Source organism: Mesoplodon mirus, assembly GCF_964341445.2.
Source record: "Mesoplodon mirus genome assembly, chromosome: 13".
In the NCBI taxonomy this organism is placed as follows: Eukaryota; Metazoa; Chordata; class Mammalia; order Artiodactyla; family Ziphiidae; genus Mesoplodon; species Mesoplodon mirus.
Genome location: NC_138989.1, coordinates 62,400,629 through 62,424,157, shown reverse-complemented (window position 1 = coordinate 62,424,157; position 23,529 = coordinate 62,400,629). Strand labels below are relative to the sequence as shown.

Sequence of the window (23,529 nt, the reverse complement as noted above, 5' to 3'; positions counted from 1 at the left end):
ATCAGAATCCCCTAGAGAGCTTGTTAAAAATGGGATTCCTGGACCCCAACGTCTGGGATTCTGAGTCTGGAGTGGGACCAGTAATTTATTTTGAAAAACTCCCTAGCTGATCCTTAGGCTAACTAAAGTGTGAGAAAGACTGGAATGAGGCTTTAGAATTAAAGACCTTCTATTTTCAGGTCCTATAGTGTAGACTTTGCTTTAGGATTTCAGAGACTGTCAAGGGATTTATCATTCTTGAACGTCCATTTAAAATCTAAATTTTCGGGACTTCCCTGGTGGTTCAGTGGTTAAGATTCTGCACTTCCAATGCAGGGGGCGCAGGTCTGACCCCTGGTCGGGGAACTGAGATCCCACATGTCATGCGGCATGGCCAAAAAAAAAAAAAAGTCTCTATTTTCAAGAGGTTGATAAAATTTACTTTGGCTTTTATATTATTCTTGCCCTATAGTGTTTTACATGCGAAGGAATGGAAAGGCATGGAAATGAGATTAGACTAGGTGATGCTTAAGACCAAGTCCAATTCTGGGGTCTGTGAAATTCTTGAAAAAAAGCTGCCCTACATGTCTTGCTACTAAGTGGGTTGGAGAAGTAAGGTTTATATGACTTTTCTTTTTTCTTATTGAATCGAAAACACCATGTTCAGCATTTCATTTGAATCACTTAGGAAGTGACTGTTTGCAATTGTGGTCATTACATGGTTGCTCAAAGCCCGCCTCTTTTGTAGAAAGCCCAGGCTCAGCTGAAACTCCCCATCGTCCCGTCCCTCCAGAGGCTGCTGATTTATCGTTGGGCCCACCAGGCTCTCGTCACGCCTTCTGACCATCCTCTTCTGCCACTCATTTGGCAGAAGTTCTTCCTCCTGTATCTTCACCGCCCAGGACCTCAATATGGGTATGGTACCCAGAGTAGTAGTAAGTTTCTGTGAATCAGTTCCCGCCTTTGCATTGCTCTGCAGCTCTGTGTTCTCACAATGTGGCATGGGAGTTAGAGTCATTCTCTGGCTAGGAGCCTCCCTCCATTCCTGTTTCACGTCTATCAGCCTAGACCTTTTCTGAGTTCAGGGTATCTTGTGGCCGCTCTCTCTTTACCACCCCCCCATACCCAGTTTGGTGAAGACAACACCCTGGGACCCTGCAAGGTTAAGCAGAGAGCTTCTGGAGCTGCAAAGGGAGAGACTGTCCCAAGCTGAGGCTGCTTATGTGGCCATGGTGGAGCTTGTTCGACGGGACTGGTGATGGGTAGTGCATCTGTGGACAAAGGCCAGTCAGTGCCTGGGGGGAGGCCAGCGTTTCCACTGGATGTGAAGGGACTCTGGCTGGCTGTGGCTACTCACTGTCACTGACCATCGCTGTCTGGCTCCAGCTCTGTTTCTAGTTCACCTGCACTCCCTTAACTCACCCCTTTGAAACATATGGATGTTGATTCTTCATCACTTCTGTTTTCTACCAGATTGCAAGTTCTTTAAGAAAAGGGACTATCTTTAATCTCTTCTGTACCTCTAAGTGGTGACAGTGTCTTGAATTTGCATAGCATTTCGTTCTTTTAAAAACTGCTTTTATATGTGCCATCTTGTTGGAGCCTCATTATAACCATTGAGGTAGAGATAGTATGTATTAATTTAATAAACTGACTTAACAGACTGTAATTTTGTGTCACATAGAAAGAGCATCTTGTGTTGATCCTGTTGTGATCTGTGCTTGCATTTTTTAAGGCTACCCGTAGATGGTTGTATTGGAAGAAGGTTTTTTCAAAGCCCTGCTCATATCAATTTGCTAAAAGAAATGAAGAGGCGCCTGACTGAGGTGGCTGACTTCCACCACGCTGTGAGCAAGGCCCTCCGAGTTCCAGCAGAGGGCAGTGAAGGGCTGCCAGCGACCCAGGCTGGCACCCCTGCTTACCTGACTTCACCAGAACTGCACACGGAGCTCGTGAGGTGAGGCATGGCTATTTAGCCATTTATGTTGTTTGCAGCACAGGTACTTGTGCCGGCTCTTTGATTCGTGTTACAGCTGCAAGATGTTATTCTCTTAACCTGTTAGATTGAATATGGAAGGTGGTTTTGACTATAGGTTTGCATCTTGTAATGTTTCTCTTTTGTGTTTCTTACGAGAGTGAATCAGCAATTTGGATGTACCTCTGTGAAGTGCCTGGAGTCTGAGTGAAAGCTCTTAAACTGGAGGGCTGGTGACCTCTTCTATTTCTTTATTTAATAACAGAAACAAACCAAAAGAAGTGATAATAGCAGGTTAACAACTAGTAAAGCCTGCTACGATAGTTCTCTAAAAGAAATAAATGACCCAGGCAGGGTTCTTTAAGTGAGATTCATAGGCCCTGTAGGGGATTGTGGGATCCACCTGGGGTGCGGTGGATTCATAATCTTCCAAAACTGCTTCTAAAAATAGGCTTAATATTTGCATCCCCTAAAAGGTTAAGAACTCTGAGGTAAGTGTGTGTTCCCTTCACACTGTTCTTTCACCTTTCATTTGTAAGCTTGATGTAAACGAAATATTAGTCTTATAAATAAGACTTAATAAAAACGGCTCTTAATAATGAACTCTGAATACAAAGTGAATACAAATGTCTCAGTGAGGAAACCCAGTATTTCAATTCAGCACTCAGGCTTCAGGCTTGATTGACCTCAAAGCCTTAGGACTTCTCTCAGCCTCCAGAATGATTTCTCCCTTTCTCTTCCTTGTGAGAAGGAAAATGTATTTTTATCCGGGCTTAACCATTGGGAAGGCTTTATCTCTGAACATTTAGATCAGCTAAGAAAGCCTTTGATGTTCCCTGTTGCCCTCCTTTGGCATGTTGTGAAGTAGACGTATAACCGAGTCAAGCTGGAAGAGAGCTCCGTCCCAGCCTCTCCTGTTTAAAAGCCTCAAAGCTCTGTCCCAGGGTCTCTTCCTACATAGACTGCTGCCAGGGTAAAGGTGGTATTTTTCCACTTTATTGAGTAAAGCCCAGCCACACCTCCTGGTCCCCACCTGGTACTTTGTAATTTGTGTGCTGTAGACTACTCTGGTACCTGTTGCTGCAAACAACTGCTTAAAATACCAGTGATCTGAGCTAAATGGACTGTCTTCCTTGTAAAAACAAAACAAAATAAAAACAAAGGAAGCATCATTAAATTTTTAAAAAAGTTTTTACTGGAAAATAGAGAATTTGTTTTTCCTGTTTTTAGCTTTCTTCTGTTCCTTCTTCATGGGAACAGGGTGCATACATGCTATGGGTTCTATTTGTGATTCCTTGAGGCAGGGGATTGTCATTGAGCCTAAAGCTGGCAGGTTCTTCCAATGCATAAGTTTAAAATGGCTTTTAATGTTTTCTCTGAAAGACAGAAAAGGTGTTTATTTGAATGTTATATAAACTTTTCCAAGCACCAAGCCTCACTGTGACTGATTGTCCAGGAAAGAAAAGCATAAAATTCAGATCCTTGGTCTGTGTTAAAGTCACCTTCTCCAGTTATTTTTTTCTGTGTACTGTATTTAACCCTCTTTAGTAATAGAGTTCACAGAGCCCTTTCTTCACACCTTTTGTTTTAGCAATTATTGCATCGTATTTAAATGATTTGTGACCTTTCTCCCTTGCTGGCCCTTCCTGGGAGTGTGGTGGTTGGAAATATTTTCTGTGTTATGTGCTTCTGAACTTTTATCTTTTAGTGCCAGTGCTCCTAGAGGTGTAAGAAACTTCATTTGCCTGCACATCTTTTTGTATTTTATGTAATTATGTTTTTTTCTTTTAGGATCTTCAATGTATATATATTATGGCTAGAAGATGAGAATTTTCAAAAAGGAGATACGTATATCCCTTCTCTGCCAAAGCATTATGATATTCACAGGCTAGCAAAAGTGATGCAGAATCAGCAGGTAACACTATGGCAGTGTCTCTCTTAGCATATCTAACTGTAATTTGAATTGGTCACTTTTATAACCTAATGGTAAAACCACTTGTTGATACAGAAATCGGGTCACTGGGATGGTCATTGTTTTTTGTGGTTTTGTCAATATATAAGTGATTTTTTTGTAGGAGTGTTTCCTTTTGAATCTCTGACCCCACTATGGCCTCACCTGAAGGCTTGAAGCTCATTCTGGAACCTTCTACAGCCTCGTAAACACAGCCTTTCTCTGACTGTATTCTTCCTTGTTTTAAATTGTCAGCAGCTGAACACTTTTAAGCAGTCATCTCTACTCCCATAAAACTATGTAAGAATTTGTTAAGATTGTTAAGATTTATACGTTGTATAGAAAGTTAGTACCCTGGAGCTAGGGAGTTCACCTTTGTTTGCCTTTGGAGATGACTTACTTGTAGCTATCACAGTTTTGGTTGCCCTTTTGGAGATACTCAATTCTAGTCTTCACATATCCTAATTTGTTCTCTCCCTGGTACCCAAGCAAAGATGTCTGTGGTCTTTCTTAGGCCAAAACTTCTGAGTTTTCTCTAAGCTTCTGTAGCTATCATTTGTGTGAGTGTGTGTGTGTGTGTGTCTAGGCATAGGCATATCTCTCCTGTTGCAGTTTCTTTTTTCTAGGGGCTGAACTCTACTGGGCATTGACCCCCAACATTGGATGGGATTTAAGATCCTCTAAGACTTGAGAGACTTCAATTTGGGTCTTTAAACCTAGTTGCTTCCACACTGTATATACTATTTCATCTCTAGTAGGTGTCTCTCACTTTCTTCTGTGTTCTTTGTCTTTCCTTCCTCTCTTTTCTTCTTTCTTCTTTCCTTCCCTTCTTTCTGTGAGTATCTATTGAATGCCTTTAAGGTATCAGGCATCTAATAACAAAGGTGAAAAGAAACTTGATGCAGTCTGCCTTTAAAGTGCTTACTGTCAAATGGGGGACTAAATAATTATTGCATCCAGTGATGAAGACTGTGGGGGTGGAATGCCCAGGGTGCTGTGGAAACATGCACAAATGGCACCTGATTCAGACTGAGACTGGAGTGTGACCTTTGAACTGAGCCCTACAGGACAAATGGGAGTTCTCAGGTTGATAGGAAGATATGGTGATGCGGTGGCAGAGAGGATGTTACCAGCAGGATGTCTTTTTCCAAAGTCTTTGTTTGAAGAGCTATTGAAATAGCAGGAGTAGTTAAATAAATGGATGAATTAAAAATATATTGAACTTTCTATCCTGTTCCATTGATCTATATTTCTGTTTTTGTGCCAGTACCATACTGTCTTGATTACTGTAGCTTTGTAGTATAGTCTGAAGTCAGGGAGCCTGATTCCTCCAGCTCCATTTTTCGTTCTCAAGATTGCTTTGGCTATTCGGGGTCTTCTGTGTTTCCATACAAATTGTGAAATTTTTTGTTCTAGTTCTGTGAAAAATGCCAGTGGTAGTTTGATAGGGATTGCATTGAATCTGTAGATTGCTTTGGGTAGTAGAGTCATTTTCACAATGTTGATTCTTCCAATCCAAGAACATTGTATATCTCTCCATCTATTTGTATCATCTTTAATTTCTTTCATCAGTGTCTTATAATTTTCTGCATACAGGTCTTTTGTCTCCTTAGGTAGGTTTATTCCTAGATATTTTATTCTTTTTGTTGCAGTGGTAAATGGGAGTGTTTTTTAATTTCACTTTCAGATTTTTCATCATTAGTGTATAGGAATGCCGGAGATTTCTGTGCATTAATTTTGTATCCTGCAACTTTACCAAATTCATTGATTAGCTCTAGTAGTTTTCTGGTAGCATCTTTAGGATTCTCTATGTATAGTATCATGTCATCTGCAAACAGTGACAGCTTTACTACTTCTTTTCCAATTTGGATTCCTTTTATTTCTTTTTCTTCTCTGATTGCTGTGGCTAAAACTTCCAAAACTATGTTGAATAATAGTGGTGAGAGTGGGCAACCTTGTCTTGTTCCTGATCTTAGTGGAAATGGTTTCAGTTTTTCACCATTGAGGACGATGTTGGCTGTGGGTTTGTCATATATGGCCTTTATTATGTTGAGGAAAGTTCCCTCTATGCCTACTTTCTGCAGGGTTTTTATCATAAATGGGTATTGAATTTTGTCGAAAGCTTTCTCTGCATCTATTGAGATGATCATATGGTTTTTCTCCTTCAATTTGTTAATATGGTGTATCACGTTGATTGATTTGCATATGTTACTGGCACAAAAACAGAAATATAGATTAATGGAACAGGATAGGAAGCCCAGAGATAAACCCACGCACATATGGTCACCTTATCTTTGATAAAGGAGACAAGAATATACAGTGGAGAAAAGACAGCCTCTTCAATAAGTGGTGCTGGGAAAATTGGACAGGTACATGTAAAAGTATGAAATTAGAACACTGCCTAACACCATACACAAAAATAAACTCAAAATGGATTAAAGACCTAAATGTAAGGCCAGACACTATCAAACTCTTAGAGGAAAACATAGGCAGAACACTCCATGACATAAATCACAGCAAGATCCTTTTTGACCCCCCTCCTAGAGAAATGGAAATAAAAACAAAAATAAGCAAATGGGACCTAAGGAAACTTAAAAGCTTTTGCAGAGCAAGGGAAACCATAACAAGACGAAAAGACAACCCTCAGAATGGGAGAAAATATTTGCAAATGAAGCAACTGACAAAAAGGATTCATCTCCAAGATTTACAGGCAGCTCATGCAGCTGAATATCCAAGAAACAAACAACCCAATCCAAAAATGGGCAGAAGACCTAAATAGACATTTCTCCAAAGAAGATATACAGATTGCCAACAAACACATGAAAGAATGCTCAACATCATTAATCATTAGAGAAATGCAAATCAAAACTACATTGAGATATCATCTCACACTGGTCAGAATGGCCATCATCATAAAATCTATGAACAATAAATGCTGGAGAGGGTGTGGAGAAAAGGGAACCCTCTTGCACTGTTGGTGGGAATGTAAATTGATACAGCCACTATGGAGAACAGTATGGAGGTTCCTTAAAAAACTAAAAATAGAACTACCATACGACCCAGCAATCCCACTACTGGGCATATACCCTGAGAAAACCCCATAATTCAAAAAGAGTAATGTACCAAAATGTTCATTGCAGCTCTAGTTACAATAGCCAGGACATGGAAGCAACCTAAGTGTCCATAATTGGATGAATGGATAAAGAAGAAGTGGCATATATATACAACGGAATATTACTCAGCCATTAAAAGAAATGAAATTGAGATATTTGTAGTGAGGTGGATGGACCTAGAGTCTGTCATACAGAGTGAAGTAAGTCCGAAAGAGAAAAACAAATACTGTATGCTAACACATATATATGGAATCTAAAAAAAAAAGGTCATGAAGAACCTAGGGGTAAGACAGGAAGGAATAAAGACACAGACCTACTAGAGAATGGGCTTGAGGATATGGGGAGGGGGAAGGGTAAGCTGTGACAAAGTGAGAGAGTGGCATGGACATATATACACTACCGAACGTAAAATAGATAGCTAGTGGGAAGCAGCTTCATAGCACAGGGAGATCAGCTCCGTGGTTTGTGACCACCTAGAAGGGTGGGATAGGGAGGGTGGGAGTGAGGGAGAAGCAAGAGGGAAGAGATAATGGGAACGTGTGTATGTGTATAGCTGTTTCACTTTGTTATGGAGCAGAAACTAACACACCATTGTAAAGCAATTATACTCCAATAAAGATGTTTAAAAAAATAAAATAAAATTAGCCTGTTCTTATCATAAAAAATATATATGTATTGAAGAAGAATTAGTAGAATCAATAGGATTTTTAGATTAGGATTGGTACAGTCGTAGGGCAGGTTAGATAGTACAAGGACTTCCAAATTCATAGCTTGGGCAGCTGCTGTTTACAGTTCTGGAAGAGGAGGTGCCTGAGGGGCTTCAAGGAAAGCTCTAATTAAAGGGTTGGTGGGGAGGGGATGTACAGGTCTAGAGTTCAGGAATGGGGTAGTGTAGGAAACGTGGGTGTAATGGTAATAGAGTATTTGGATTAAGAAGAGGACTGAAGATGGAACTCTGAGAAGTAACATTGAAAGGCACAGAGAAATAAGGCTGAGAATACAGGACCAGAGAAATAGGAAAAATACACAGATGATCATGGTGTCCTGAAATCTTTTGCGTGCAGGTCCATAATCATCTCTTGTTTATACTCCACAACCCAAAGCCTTATCTGAGAATTTGCATGTAGTAGGTACTTGGTCAGTGTTTTAAAAAATTAATCATAGCTTTCTTGGTTCTTTAATATTTATCTTGGTTCCCCAGCATCTACACGGTTAATTGCTTTCTTTGTTTTTTTAAAGTCTTTGTTGCCATTTGATTTTTTAAAAAATTTTATTTATTTATTAAAAAATTTTTTTTATTGGAGTATAGTTGTTTTAAAATGTTGTGTTAGTTTCTGCTGGCCATTTAATTTTATAGCTAGTATTTTGAATCAGTAATTCAGGTTCAGAGTTGTTCTGCCTTTTAGTGGTTTCTGAAACATCCCTGCTTACCCACTGTTAATTCTCAGTATTCTTTTCTAATTGTTAGCTTCTGTCAATAGTACTTTAGCACAGAGGTGGAGAAAGTGACATCCAGACCCCAATTAAAGGAGATGTGTATACATGGTAGAAGCGTCTGGTACAGCACCTCAAACAGTTTGGTGCATCCAAGATCCAGGCTTGTGATCAGGATGACTTTGGAGTTCCTTCTCTGAGTCTGGAATGCCTTGTGCCATGATTGGTTTGGAAATAACGATTTAGGACTTCATGGGAGTGTGCTAATTGAGAAGCCTGAAACATTTTTACATTTATAGGTATCCTTTAGAACACTCAAAATCAGAAAAAAAGAAAGAAAACCATCGTCCACAAAACCACAGTCCATATCTGCTCATCAGCTATTTCTGTTTGAAGTAGTTTTCGGTGTTCATTGATAGTTGACTTTCTTTTTTACTAATGGCAGTCCACCATTCTAATATGTAGTCATCACCAGAGTGAAATATATGCCAGACATATACTTTATGCAAGACAAATATGCAAAATATGCAAGACAGCTCACTGGAGAGTGGGAGGAAAATACTGGAATTTCTGTTTCTATCTTTTTTGGTCAATCATATCTATTTACTTATTTATTTTACCTTTTCTAATGAAAAATTCAATCATACAGAAAAATAGAATAGTGTAATAGACATGCCCTTCTCCCTCTGCCTGTATGTATCATGTGTCGTTTCACCTATAGCCAGTCCAGTCCCACCACCATGTTGGAGCTAATCCTAGAGGGCATTCGATACATATTTTAAAAGACAAAGATTTAAAAAAATAACAGGGCTTCCCTGGTGGTGCAGTGGTTAAGAATCTGCCTGCCAATGCAAGGGACACAGGTTCAAGCCCTGGCCAGGGAAAATCCCACATGCCATGGAGCAACTAAGCCCATGCGCCACAACTACTGAGCCTGAGCTCTAGAGCCCGCAAGCCACAACTACTGAAGCCTGAGCGCCTAGAGCCCGTGCTCTGCAACAAGAGAAGCCACGACAGTGAGAAGCCCACATACCTCAACGAAGAGTAGCCCCCATTCACCACAACTAGAGAAAGCCCGCCCGCAGCAACGAAGACCCAACATGGCCAAAAATAAATAAATAAATAAATTTATTAAAAAAAATAATAACATAACCCAAGAGCATTTATATCTGAAATATATTAACAGTAATTTCTTAATATCAAATATCTAGACAGTGTTCAAATTTCCAGTGCTCTTACAAATGTCATAAAAGTTTGGTTTTTATTTGCTCTTACAGTTTGTTTGAATCAGAGTCTGCATTTTGTAATTGGTTGATAGTTCTTATTAATCTGTTTAAATCTATAGGTCTCCCCATATCCTTTTTTTTTTAAATTGCAATTTATTTGTTGAAGAAACTGGGTAGTTTGTCCATAGAGCTTCTCCACAGTTTGGATTTTGCTGATTATATCTTTGTGGTGTAGTTTAATATGTTTTTCTGTCCCCTGTATTTCCTGTAAGTTGGTATTGGGACCTAGGGCTTGATATAATCCAGATCCAATTATTTTCAATATATTTATTTTTTATCTCTTTAAAATTTGTTTTTTTTTTTTTTACCTATGTCTTATATTAGTTCAGTAGTATATGTATGTAATATATAAATATACATTTAGTGAGGCTATTGTAATAATTTTTTCCAGTCATGGTACACAATCAAAAAGTTTTGAGATTCCTAAGGGTGTTAGACATTTTATTTTTTAATTTATTTATTTGGCTGCACCACGCGGCTTGCAGGATCTTAGTTCCCTGACCAGGGATTGAACCCGGGCCCTAGACAGTTCAAGTGCCAAGTCCTAGCCACCGTACCGCCAGGGAATTCCCTAGAGTGCCCATTTTAAATGTGATTTATCCTAATGCTTGGAGAACTTGGAGTGGACCACCTCATGTTGAAACTTATGGGTTCACTTTAAAGTTAAATATACAGTTTTATATGTGAATATGTGATTCACCTCTGAAAGTTAAAGTCCTGTGGTTCCATTTTAGGACCTGTGGATGGAGTATTTGAACATGGAGCGCATACATTATGAATTTCAGGAAACCATTAGTCTGTGGATGCAGGCCAAGCTTGAGTCCCATTCTACACCCTGCAGTTCGTCAGTGCCGCTGGACTTCACTGATCCTTTGTTGGGTGAGTTGTGTGAGTGAGCATCAGACCCTTTGAATGAATGGGTGAGTGAATGAATGAGTGAATGAATGGTGGGTGAGTGAGTGAATCAGAGCCATTGAGGGTTAAGGTTCACAAAGTGTACCCCTCAGTGAGAACTGCTTTTTTAGGAGTTCATTGTTAACTTGTTAACCACTTGGGGTTAGGTTATGCTTTGAATGAGAGAAATTCCAAAAACAGTGAGGACTTAAATAAGATAGGGATTTTTTTTCCGTGTAAAAGAAGTCTGGAGGCAGGCAGTTCAGAGCAGTAGCTTTATGGCCTGAAAGCCTTCAAGGACCCGTACCCCTCCTATCTTGCTGTCTCACTGTGTTCACATCTGACATCCACTTACGGTTCAACGTGGCTGCTTAAGCTTAAGCTGTCTCATTTGCATTCCATTCAGTGGGTAGGGAAGTCTCCCTCTTTCAAGGACTCTTTCAAGAAGCTGCTCATAGACTTTCCAGTTACATGTCATTGGCCCACACTGAGGCATGACTCTTGCCATGGAGTTTCCCACTGTCTGGATGTTGCTAATTATACCTTTGTGGTATAGTTTAATATGTTTTTCTGTCCCCTGTATTTCTTGTAAATTGGGAAAGTGATTAGGTAGTTTGTGGTTCATTTTCTCCATGATGCTTTAAAAAGATACTTTAATTGACTTAAAACATGTAAAGTAGAAGCTAGAATTTAATTATTTGGGGTTTGCATTGAGCAGATAAGGAACCTGAAGTGTATGTTGGTTAGGTAACTTTCTGAAGTCACAAAGCTGGGGCTTTGAAGAGCGGGCTTCAGAGACCCTGCTCTTCACCACTTGTCTTGTTTCTGGCGATCAGTACAGGTTGCAGTTCTAAATAAAATTACAGCCTAAATTTTTAAATAATTAGTTTCAGGTTTTTCTCAGATGAGAGCAGGTTAGATGATGATTATATCAAACGATGGAACGTGTGATTGTGATTGTAGGAAAAATATCAGCAGCTCTTCATAGGTTACTGTATACTTACGACACCAACTTCTTTTTCTTAAATTTGTTGGCTTTGTAACTTTTTGTCAGTTGTGGTCCAGAGTTGTGATTATAGTTAAATATGCTCTGAATTAAGTTTTTTTCTGTCTTTTGTTTTGTATTTAAAGTACCACCCTTGATTTTTCTTTCGTAATAAGTTATATTGGGTTAGAAAAAGACCCTCCCCACCTCCCCCACCCCCATTTTCCTTTAGAGTCGTGACCTAATATTGCTTGAAAGAAACTTGAACATAGTCAGGAGTCTTACCCCATGGTGAATATCCAGCTTTGTTACATTCTGTGCGTAGAGTGGTAGTTCTAGTGGAAAAACCCCAGCTATAAGGGACGGTCCTGGACTTGACCTGTTTGGAATGTTAAATTCCATCTGTTTGGATTACAAACAATACAAGTTTTCGTATGCCAAGTAAAGTCATGGCTATTAAGTTTTCTTTAATTTTTCTTAACAAGAATAGAAAATTGAATGCTATATCTGGAATGAAATCGGAAATTCAGAGTAGTCCCTTAAGTACTTTGTTGACTTACTGACTTGAAATTCCCTTGACCTCTCCCGACCTCTGTTATCTTACATGGCAGCATTTTTCTTCATGTTCTTCAGTCCCTATGAGCTGTGTGGTATGTGGATAGTGTAATGAAAAGAAAGGAAGGGAAGATAGGAATTTATTGGACACCTACTGTGTATTCAGCTGTGTACTAAGTGTAGAAATATAAACATTTAAGTTGGATTGAGCAGTATGAGATCATGTGAAATCTAGTGCAAAGTTGCATGGTACAGATTTACTGTTTTTTACCTTTATTTTTCTTATATGGTACGTGATTTCTTATTTGGACTCGTAAATCAGTTTTTGAGTGAATGAACAAATGAATGAATGAATGACTATGACTACATAAATATAAGTTCTGTAGGAGTTCATGCCCATGTCTTCATTCATTTTAACTCTGCTACTCTCCACCCTCCTGTTCAAACCTTGGCCTAATGTAGGACTTTTCACTCAGCTTCATTCCATAATGCCCAGTCCTCTTTCTCCTATTCCTGTGAAGTTTATTTGGATGATTGCATTAAACTCTTAACTAGGCTACCCGCCCCATTTCCCCAGTCCACTGTCCAGATGATAGCTACCATCTTTCTAAAGCTTGCTTAGAGTTATTCACTAGATCCCATTTACACTAGTATCAAGTCCAAACACCTTAGCGTGTCATGCAAAGCTGTCTAGGGTGATAATTTAAGATTGTGAGCAGTAGGTCTTTAACTGTCATCGAGACTTTTTGAGGATAGGAATTCTATTTAATCATATCGCATGCTCCTGAGCTCTCAGCTCCTGGTAGAGTATTCTTAGGCTAGTGGGTGATCCCTCAAAACTTGCAAGGAACAAAAGATAATTTTATTCATTTAGGCCTCTGATGATTTAAACAACCATTCTTCAGATCTCTAACATTCTTTGTGAAGGTAACAGATTAGTTTTATAGTACATTATGACCTAGTAGTAGCCATTATTCAGTAAATATGACTTAATTTTTTTTTCAGCTAAAGAAAGGGTTTTAAGTAACCTGCGGAAACATGAGGACCCCCAACCTCCCCTTGTTCTGCAGCCAATGAGGCCTCCTGTGCCAGTTTTTTCCTCAGCCTCGATCCTGAGTCAGAAGGACACCATCCAGCTGGTACGCACAGATCTGAATCTGCTGCGGCAGCAGGCCAGGTAAGACCACAAGCCCTCCAGGATCATGCTTCTGTGCTTGCTGCTTTGACGGCCTGATGAGTAGCATCTAGAAGAGCTTCTTCATTAGCCTTCTCACCACCAGGGTAATTTGACCAGACTGGCTCAGCTGGTTACCTTAGTTAACCAAGTTGTGACAAGTCTTTTAATTTCATGTGGAAATTATGTGGTGCTTTCATGAAGTATATAAATTGTAGTTTCTTGTGGCATTTCCGAGTGTCAGCAGTGCCAGCTAAATTTTTTTCTTATGCTTTTCCTGAGGAAGTCTTCTGATACTGGAAAGATGGTGTTAAAAGGGAATGAAATGAGATTTACTCTCTTTTCACTGCTTTGCTCTCTGACTCTCCATATTCTTTTATTTTTATTTTATTTTTTTTATTTTTTTTTTTTTTTGCGGTATGTGGGCCTCTCACTGTTGTGGCCTCTCCCGTTGCGGAGCACAGGCTCCAGATGCGCAGGCTCAGCGGCCATGGCTCACGGGCCCAGCCGCTCCGCGGCATATGGGATCCTCCCGGACCGGGGCACGAACCCGTATCCCCTGCATCGGCAGGCGGACTCTCAACCACTGCGCCACCAGGGAGGCCCCCATATTCTTTTAAAAATTGACACAGATACTTGATCGAAGTGTGGGAAAGTCATTTTAGTATTTTGAGTTCACGGTGGATACAGAATGATCATATATATAAGGTTTTGATTGTAGCTTGTGATCCTGTGAGGAGGAGTGCGTGTAGAGTCTGTTTTATTTATCAAGTGAAAGAGTTTATCTTTGCAAAGCCCAAGCCCACGGGAATCAATCTCTTATTGGCCCTTTATCCCTTGGTTGTCTTTGGTTTAGTCAGGTATCGTATGTGTGTTGTTTGCGCATGCAACACACAGGCTGCCTGCACATCACTGTAATAATCAATACAGTGTTGACACCCATGTAAACAACTAGCTTTTCATGTCTTCCACATCTCAGTTTGAGTTGCTAATATCTAAGAAGTCACTGGTACTTACAAATAAGGTACGCCTTTAGGATGATTAAATCAGGATGGAACTCTCATTTGCTCTTCTGCATTTAAGGGTTCATTTAAAAAAACGTTGTTGATATAACACAGATTCTAAATGGAGCTTTGTTTCTGGCTAAAAAGTTGTCTTACTTTTCCCTCCTTTTTTAACTCTCTGACTTCCAGGGAGAGGGTTTGGGTAAGTCTTGGCACACACACCTTTGGTTTTTTGTTACTATGGAATTCTTGTGCCTTATCGTTCTCTAATGCAGGCTGGGGGTGACTGGAAGCCTTTATCACTTATCATAAAATCTTTCCTAAGACTTTTTTTTTTGTAACCTACCGATGATGGTTTTCAGAACTGCAGCTCTTCGGGAAGCTCAGCAGGTTGTGCTGGACAGTGAGCTGTTGGACACAATGCCCAAGCAGTATGTTAATCGAGAAGAACAGACCACGCTGCATTTGGAGTGTAGAGGCAGTAGTGGCAAGAAGTGCCAAGGAGCCGGAGTTGTAACAGTTCAGGTAAGGTTAAGTCTCTTCATAATTCAGAGAGTTTCATTTGAGTCCCTAATATTGGCATATCATTGAGAAAGACTGAAAGAAGTATTTAGTATGTCATCCATGTCCCAAAACATTTAATAGTTCTGGGGAGAGTGAAGATACATACAAAGCTAATCACTTATTTCCGTAAGTGCTGATGAGTCTTATAAGACAGATAGATAGAAATGAAAAGAAAAGGGGAATAATTGAGATGATTCTTGGAGAGAGGGGCTCAAACTAGTGTTAAAGATTTTGGTGATGATAGCTTGGATTCAGTTAGAAGGAATGTGGGAATGGGGTCACCATGACTTCATCTAGGGGCCAGTGGCTCAATCGATCTGTTTCAGTTGTTTTTTTTCAGAGGCGGGTGATTCATGTTGGAAAGGTTGGAACTCACATTGGAAAAGATCATCATGTGGGGGTTCTGGCTGAATGCTGCGGGTGGTGGGGAGCCACTGAAGACAAAGGTGGGAGGCACGTGTGAAAAGCAGATCAGTTGGGTGGAGCTTGCCAACAGGCCAAAGTTGGGTCTATGACATTGTAAGGACTTCAGAATGGAAGGTTAGCCTTAGCCAGTATGTCATAGCACTCACTTTATGCCAGGTAGAGTCTAAACACTTTACAGAACTTGTTTTATTCTCACCACAATACTATAAGGTGGGTATCTTTATTGTCTGTATTTTCCAGATGAAGAAATAGAGGCATAGAGAGCTTAAGTTACATATCCAAGGTGACGCTGCCAGTGAGTGGCAAAACCAGGAAGGCCCTCCAGCTGCAGAGTGCATGCTCCTTAGTCACTGCACTGTACTCTTTCCGCAAGTGAATTCAGTATTCCGTGAGCTGGGAAAGAAATGATTGGAGACAGGCGCTACCTGCTCCTTGACTACACTTGCACAAAAATAGCTTCTCTTTTTTTGTTAGCTTTTACAAATTGGGGTATTTATTTTACTGACTCTTGGTTGTCTTTCAAAAATTTCCCTTCTTTTTGTGCCAGTCCATATTTTAACAGATCTAATGTATTTTTCATCAGTCTCTTCTAGGAGACTGTTTTCTTAAAATGTCTTCTTTGAAATAATTTTTTATACTCATATTTTTTATTACCTTCAAAATTCATTTCTAAATTTTTTCAACATAGTTGTATGCGTCTGTTAAGAAATTTGGCCTGGAATGTGAGATTCCTAAATACTGAGATAATATCTTTGGCCAGGTACCTTATGAAGTTAATTTTCTTTTGGTGTGTTTTTATTCCCCCAAGACTAAGGTAGAGGTATTTAAGAAGGATCACTTGCTAAAACAATAAAACAGGAAGAAAAGTTTGCCAGCTGAGGGTGGAGTTTGAGTTGATGGGGAAAAGGCTGAAAATGTATCCAGTTATAATAAAAAAGGGACATTTTGATACCAATCTGTGTTTTTACAAATATGGTATTTTTCCATATTTTGAAATTACATATCTTTGTCAGGCTGTTAATTCTGTATAGAGAAGGGAATTCTCCTAAAATGCATTTTTTTTAAGTGACTACTGAGATAAGTACAAAGAAATGTCTTTCCAATTCTGGCTAATAGCTTACTGTTTGAAGACTTGTAAATATTTGCTGTCCCAGCCAAACAACAGGTCTGATTGCTTGACCTCCTATTAAATTGCAGGGTCTTGCGGTGGAAAATACCACTAGGCAGACCTGGGAGCTTTAACTCTAAGCCTACCGGTGACCTGTTTTTTTTTCCTTTTCAGAAAAAGGGATCATAGTCTTGATTTATTTGAACCCTTGAATTCAAATTTCTTTTATAACCTTTAGTTCGTTAATTCTGAAATAAAAAGGTACACCTTTTCTAAAATACCTTCAAAATAATTTTGATTATTATTTTGAGGAGGGAGATCAGAAAGATGATCTATGATAGGGATTAAAATGAATATGCCTTAGATTTTGCTTTTACAGACAACACAAAAAATACTTTTCAAAAGAAAAATTGGTAGATGCTAAGATTGCTTGAAGAAAGAAGTAAAAAAACCAGAAAGGACACAGCAAAAAAAGAGGAGATTTTATAGAAGCTTAAAGAATTTGAAAAATAGCTGTGTTTTGTGGCCATAACCTCATTAGAAATATCCAAGTTTTCTTAAAGCACATTTTAATTTTCTGCTGGCCTTACTTGTTGCCCAGTACCCTGACTTTTAGTTTACGACGTCCCGTCATTTGGAAAATCAAGAAGCTTGGGAACTCCCGCTGATGGCTCCTAGAAGTATCAGTATCAATAGTACTACTCCAGCCATTATTTTGCCTGATGATGCAGATGTGCCAGGGGAATTAAAAATGTAAAGACAGCAAGCAACTTTCATAGTCTGAGACTTAAATAGGATTTCTTTGGAAAATTATACAGTAATTGCTAATTCCAGATGTCCTGGGCAGTATTTACTGGTTGATACTTCTAGGAACTGAAGATAAAATTTTTTTTTGCTACTCATTAATGGCTAAGAGCAAAGTGGAGGAAAGGTAAAACTCTAGCTGCCATGAAGCTTGGGCTTATCTAAGCAAGTCAGTTAGGTTTGCTCTGATTTTTTTTTTTTTTTTTGCGGTACGTGGGCCTCTCACTGTTGTGGCCTCTCCCGTTGCGGAGCACAGGCTCCGGACGTGCAGGCTCAGCGGCCATGGCTCATGCGCCCAGCCGCTCCGCGGCATGTGGGATCCTCCCAGACCAGGGCACGAACCCGTGTCCCCTGCATCAGCAGGCGGACTCTCAACCACTGCGCCACCAGGGAAGCCCCTGCTCTGATTTTTTGTTAAAGATTGTACTTGAGTCTAATGCTGTCCATTACACAAATGGATGACTTTAGTTTGTAGGAAGAGAGGTGTTTGTCAGGGGTAGGGAAGGTGAGTTCTGAGTGTTCATGGCTCATCAAGAAACTGTCACTGGGAGACAGTATTCCTGAAGAAGGTAGATTGTGTTATTCTTACAATGTAAAACTGTAGCCCCTCTATATACGGGTGTCCAGTGCCCACCTCATGGTTGTGATTAGTAGTGTTGATCCTGTTTGACATCATTCTATCATCTGGTGATACTGAACATCATGAGGCCTCTTCTGGATTCCTCAGGTCTCCAGCCACTTCTCAACTTCCTCCAGGTTTCCTCAACGCTTGGATTGCTGGTTGTGCTTGGTTCTACTCCTGATTCCCTTCTTCACTGTGATACCAGCTGCTTTTGCCTTTTGTCTGTGCTAGAGTTCATAATCTGGGGTTTGTGAAGGGTCTTTAGTGGGCCAGAGAAGACCCTGAAAGTGTATAGAAATGTTTTTTTCCTGAAGAGTTCATAGATTCAGTCGATCCTCAACAGTCCATGACCCCCGAAGGGTCAGTCCATATGTTGATGACTCCTGTTCTGTTTGTCTAATCCAGAATTCTCTCTTGAGTTCCAGGTCTAGACTTCTTCTTGCTTACTTAACATTCTATGAATGTCCCATAGATACCTCAAACTCCGTAGGTCCTAAACTAATCTCATCTTTACCTGTCAAACCTGTTTTTTCTGTAATTCCACTTACCTGGGCTCCCAAGATGGAGACCGAGGCATCAGTATCCACATCCTCTCCTCCCCCCCATACTTCCTATCTAGTTGCTTTCCAAGTCATACTGGTTCTGCCTTTGAAATGGCTTTAAATGTCTGCCTTTTTCTGTTTGTATTGCCATTGCCCTATGGTTGGCCCACATCACTTCTCCCCTGAACGAATACAGCAGCCTTCCTGTCTCTATCTAGTTCATTTTCCACCATTCATCTTTTTAAACACAAATCTGATCACATTTCCGGGCTAAAAACCCACGTTGGTTCTCTAGTATCTAAAAGGAGTATGTCTCTTAGGACCCTTCCTAATCTGTTCTTAATCTTTTTCTAGCAACATCATTTACCCTCTCTCCCACTCCCCAAACCTTCTATTTTCTAGCAATTTAGACCTTTTCTGTTCTGCAAACATGACATGCCTTTGTTCTTAGCATATGCTGTTATTTGTTCTCCCCGACTCATTTCTGAGCTTCTGCTCATCCCTTCATTCCTTGGTTCAGGCAGCATCTTTTCTTGAGGTCTTTCTTGACTCCTCTAATCAAACTGAGATATATTCCCTCCTCTTATCGCAGCTTGAGCATAAATGCTGTTGTAGTTACCTGCTATTTTTCCTACCAGACTGTAACCTCTTTGGGATTAGAGCTCCTGTCCTTATTCATCTGTATTCATCTGTGTTACCAGTACCACCTAGAATGGCTCTTGGCACATGATAGGTACCCTTTAACACCCCCGAATCAGTCAGGGAGAGTCACAAGCACACCACCTGTTAGACTGCATTACAGCTTGTTCTGTGTTATGATTACTTCTGTAGGCTTTAACAGATTTTGAGTTACCTGAGGGCCAGGATCTTGTCTCTTTCCTGTTTATGTTGTCAGTGCTTCACACAGTCAGTGTCACAGAATGGATGTGTTTGAAGGAATGAACGATGGATACATACTCTTCATAATAATCTCCCTGAAGATATTATCTGGCTGTGGAAGACATGGAAGTTGGAACTTTTTCCTACTAGAAATTGGCAGTCATTTTTGATCCTGCTTACCTTTGGCCAATTTAATGCTTAGTTGGCCAGTTTAATGCTTTCCATACAAAATCCTGACTTAAATACCACACACTGCTCCACTTACCTTTTTACTCTAATACAAGTGTCTCCTGGGCATTCGATCTTGGAAAGCGGTAAGGCTGGTCATACTTCAGTGCACTACTTTATTTCTCAGCCCTGTTCAGAGTATTTCTTATCCCTTGCTTGGGCACTCTCACATTCCAGGTAATCTGCTAGGGGTTTTGCTTACGTTTTTCACTTAGCTTCACAGAATGAGGAAGAGAAAGCAGGTTCAGAGAGACTCAAAGACTTGTCATCCTCACACAGCTAGTAAGTGGCTCAGTTGGAATTCAAGCCCGCATCTATTTAAATTCAAGAGTTGTGCTTTTCCATTCAGTATTGGGAAATGGCCAGGCCATTTGCTTTGGCTCTTTCAGCTCTGATTTTTGAAAACTAGCTGATCATGACGGTCAAATCTCATTTGAATTAACATGTGTACCCCTTTCTTTCTGAGTTAGTGTGGTAGGAGTGCTTCTTTTTCAGTGATTAGAGAATTCCTGGATTGGATGAATTTTTAAAATCAACTTCATGGAAAATAATTTTATATTTCAAGTGTGAATTTTAAGTTCTAAAATTAAAACATGTTAAACGTATTTTAAATATAAATTTCAATGGCTCTTTTGTAAAGATTTCAAATTATATCATGAAAATATCTTATTGCTTAGTAGAATTTTTCTGTGAGGGAAAACCCTGGAAATTTCCAGCCATCTGCAAATGTTTGAACTATGTATAGCTTGTTTGGGGTATACAAAAGCCAAAGATATTTTCTGGGAAGTGAGACGTGCCTCTTCTGTGGTCGCCTCTCCTAACAGAAGCCTCTAATAATTTGGTGATATTCCCTGAGGATATGGGGTGATTTATAATAGGGTTCCTTTTGTTGTTCTTTGGTATTGTGGGGCATGTTTGCTGGACCCAGGACTGATTTATTATCATGTGAAAAATTGCTCATTCCTAGAAATGAAAGATGGAAAAGACCCCCTGAGGGCCTCACATTATTTTAACAACTTGCTGAAGCACATGCTTTGTGCAACTTTTGTATTTTTTTGTCTACTTATAGTGACTCAAGGGGACGGGCTTCCAGCATGCTGCTTTGTTCTATTGTCTACAGCTTCTTGTAATTATGAGCCGGTAGTCATTCAATCTCTCTCACCTCCCCTCTAGTAAGAAAAGAAAACTTTTAACAGTGGTAGGAACAATGAACAAAAATAAGTAGACTAGAAAATTATGATAATTTTGGGGTTTTTTGTGAGAAAGTTTAAACTTTCCTAAACTAGTTGATTTTCTTTTATTCTTCAGCATCAGTAGTTTCTACAACATGGGGTGGCAGTTTTAAAGTTCAAGTTACAAAGTGATTTTAGTCTTGTCTCTCTGCGTTTCCCAGTCAAGTGAGCCTCTCTTTTTTTATTACCCATTGTCTTTCCACTTCCCTTCATTCTTACTGTCTTCCTTCCTCCTCTCAGGTTCTTTCTTTTCCTCTCTTTGATGCTTTCTCTCCAGGTCAGCCAAGGGCTGTGACTCAAAGACCCAGTTTAACTGTACTTGGTGACATATTGGGTACTGCACGTACTCCTGATCACATTTTGGGCTATTAAACATTGGCCTGTTATTTGAAAGATTTGAAATAAAATATTTGAATTGATTCATTAGGTGGTTTAATGGAAGTAATTTACTTTTTTTAATCTTTTGTTTCTCCAGTAGTAAAAATTGAAGTAATTGTTGTTAACATTATATGCTCTTGGATATTCACTTTTATGCCTTTTTTTAAAATTAAACAATACTTTATTGCTAAAAAATGCTAAGCATCTTTTATGCCTTTTGATTCATAGTCACAGCTTATTTTTTCTGTAAAACAAGAAGTTTTATAAAGATTTTTAACACAACATTGGTGAGTTTTGTGGAAGAAACTTATTATCATGATCATAAAAGTAGGGGCTCAACATGCCATCTATCAGAGTTGTGCTGCACTGGGCTGCTGTGTAAAGCAAAACAAGCCAGACCATTGCCCTTCAGGAGCTTTTGATCTGGAATTTATGAAAATAACTCTGGCAGGGATATAAGGAATTCATTTGAGCAAGTTTGTGAATTAAGTAATTACATTATTTATAAACAAAGGATACCTGTAATCACTGCAGTGGTGGCTGAGGCCTGGGTTTGGGCAGGTGCATATAAAGGAAAATGTAGACTCTACTGCTCACCCAAGTGATTGGGGAAGGCATATGTGAAGAGAAGTAGGATTTAAAATTCCTGCTTTCTAAATGTTCTGGTCTCTTCAGCATTTCCTGCCATGCCTGCAAGATAAGTCCAAATTCCCTAACCTGCATTAAAGGTACCTCTAAGACAGGTCCCTCTGCTCCCCAGTCTGATGACACTGCCCTCTTCAGCCCTGACCCCCTAGTTGGTTGAGCTCCTCTTGGCTGTCCCTCTGTCCTGTCCCCCACAACTGCCACACTGTGTTGCAACCTGGGCCTAGGATGTTCTCTGTATCTGTCCACAGGCAAAAAAGGACATTAAAAATGTACATACAAAGCAGTTATCATATAGGTCACCATCAATTAATTAGAGAAAGGGATATTAACAACCCCCTCAAATAGGAAAGACATAATCTTAAATAAAGTATAGTTTTAAAAAAATTAAAATAAATTTAGTTTTTTTTTTAAAGCTCAATAAATTCTTCTTATGTTTCACATCTTTACTGAGAACCAATAAAAATTTTATCAAAGACCAGCTTTTAGGAACCACTGAATTAGTCAATTGCGCTTTCCTAGGCACGCAACTGGTTTGGGCACTTCTTGTATTTTATCTTATTTTTGGTGTTTCTTTTATAAGTATATATCTTTTCTTCCTTTCAAAATGGCAGTTGTTTTATTAACAGATTTGTGTCATCCTCTTTTTATGTTTGGTGCAGATGAAACGTGCAGCCACAGTGTCTTGAGTCAAATTATATGTGCTTCTGGATTGGGAGAACAGAGAGGAGTTATGGTTATGGGGAGGGATGGCCAACAGAGGGCGGCTTGATGTGCTTCAAGAGAAGCCCCAGTGGTGGAAGACCCTGAGTTTATTTTTGATCAGAATTGGAGCATTGAAGCATGAGTGACGTAGAACATAGCCTACAAAAGGATCTGAACCAGCAATGAACTAATTCAAGTTTGATTCTTCATGAAGAGCCTGAGATTCTCGTATAGGTTTTTGACGTTTTTTTCCCCATCCTTCTCAGGTTCAGCTGAGAGTTTTGAGTTACGATATTTAAGTTGTAATAATATTCTCTTTATCGAATACCCAGGACATTTAAAATAAAATATCTGCTCTAGAAAGCTGTAGGGGCAAATATGTCTGTTGACCACTTTAATTTTTGTTAGTTTGAAGGGTTGCATAAGAATGGAGCAATAAGCCAACAGCTTCATGTTTTGCGAAAAGAAGTGAAGCAGTTGCAAGCAGAAGCTGCTAAACCACCATCACTTAATATTGTGGAAGCCGCTGTGCATGCTGAAAACTTGATTACGTAAGTTTTGAGGGCATTATAATTTAAAATACTATTTGTTATTACTGACAGTAATCATACATGCTGCCATACCCACCAGTCACCCACTAATTAGTACAGGAATCAGCAGTCTTTGGGCCAAATCTGACCTGCCATCTATTTTTATAAGTAAAGTTTTATTGTGACATAGCCATGCCCATTTATTTACTTAATGTGAATGGCTTTTATGCTACAATGGCAGAATTGAGTGTAGTGACAATTTATAGCCCATAAAGCATAAAATATTTATTATCTGGCCCTTTGTAGAATAATTTTGCTGACCCTTGAATTAGGAGGTGATACATTGCATTAGAATTCAATCACGGAGAGATTTAGTGCTTAAGTTTTATATTAAAGTCACATTTACCCAGGAAGTCATCATTGTCCATTCAGATTATGGAGCAAAGTAGGCAGTGGAATTGCTCAGGGGAACTAGGGCTCTCAGGTGTAGTTGCCAACCTGCATTTGACCATTGTG

The 23,529-nt window shown here is 39.5% G+C and overlaps 1 protein-coding gene across 2 annotated transcripts in view; it reads left to right on the top strand.

The window, feature by feature from the left end:
• Nucleotides 1–23,529, top strand: part of EPG5 (ectopic P-granules 5 autophagy tethering factor) — a 126,841-nt gene that overhangs the window by 57,305 nt on the left and 46,007 nt on the right. For both annotated transcript variants that reach the window (XM_082641540.1, XM_082641539.1), the window contains exons 22-28: nucleotides 728–894; nucleotides 1,715–1,936; nucleotides 3,746–3,869; nucleotides 10,473–10,617; nucleotides 13,178–13,349; nucleotides 14,713–14,875; nucleotides 22,892–23,034. In XM_082641540.1, the coding sequence (XP_082497666.1) occupies nucleotides 728–894; nucleotides 1,715–1,936; nucleotides 3,746–3,869; nucleotides 10,473–10,617; nucleotides 13,178–13,349; nucleotides 14,713–14,875; nucleotides 22,892–23,034 (1,136 nt within the window). The remainder of the gene's footprint in view (nucleotides 1–727; nucleotides 895–1,714; nucleotides 1,937–3,745; nucleotides 3,870–10,472; nucleotides 10,618–13,177; nucleotides 13,350–14,712; nucleotides 14,876–22,891; nucleotides 23,035–23,529) is intronic.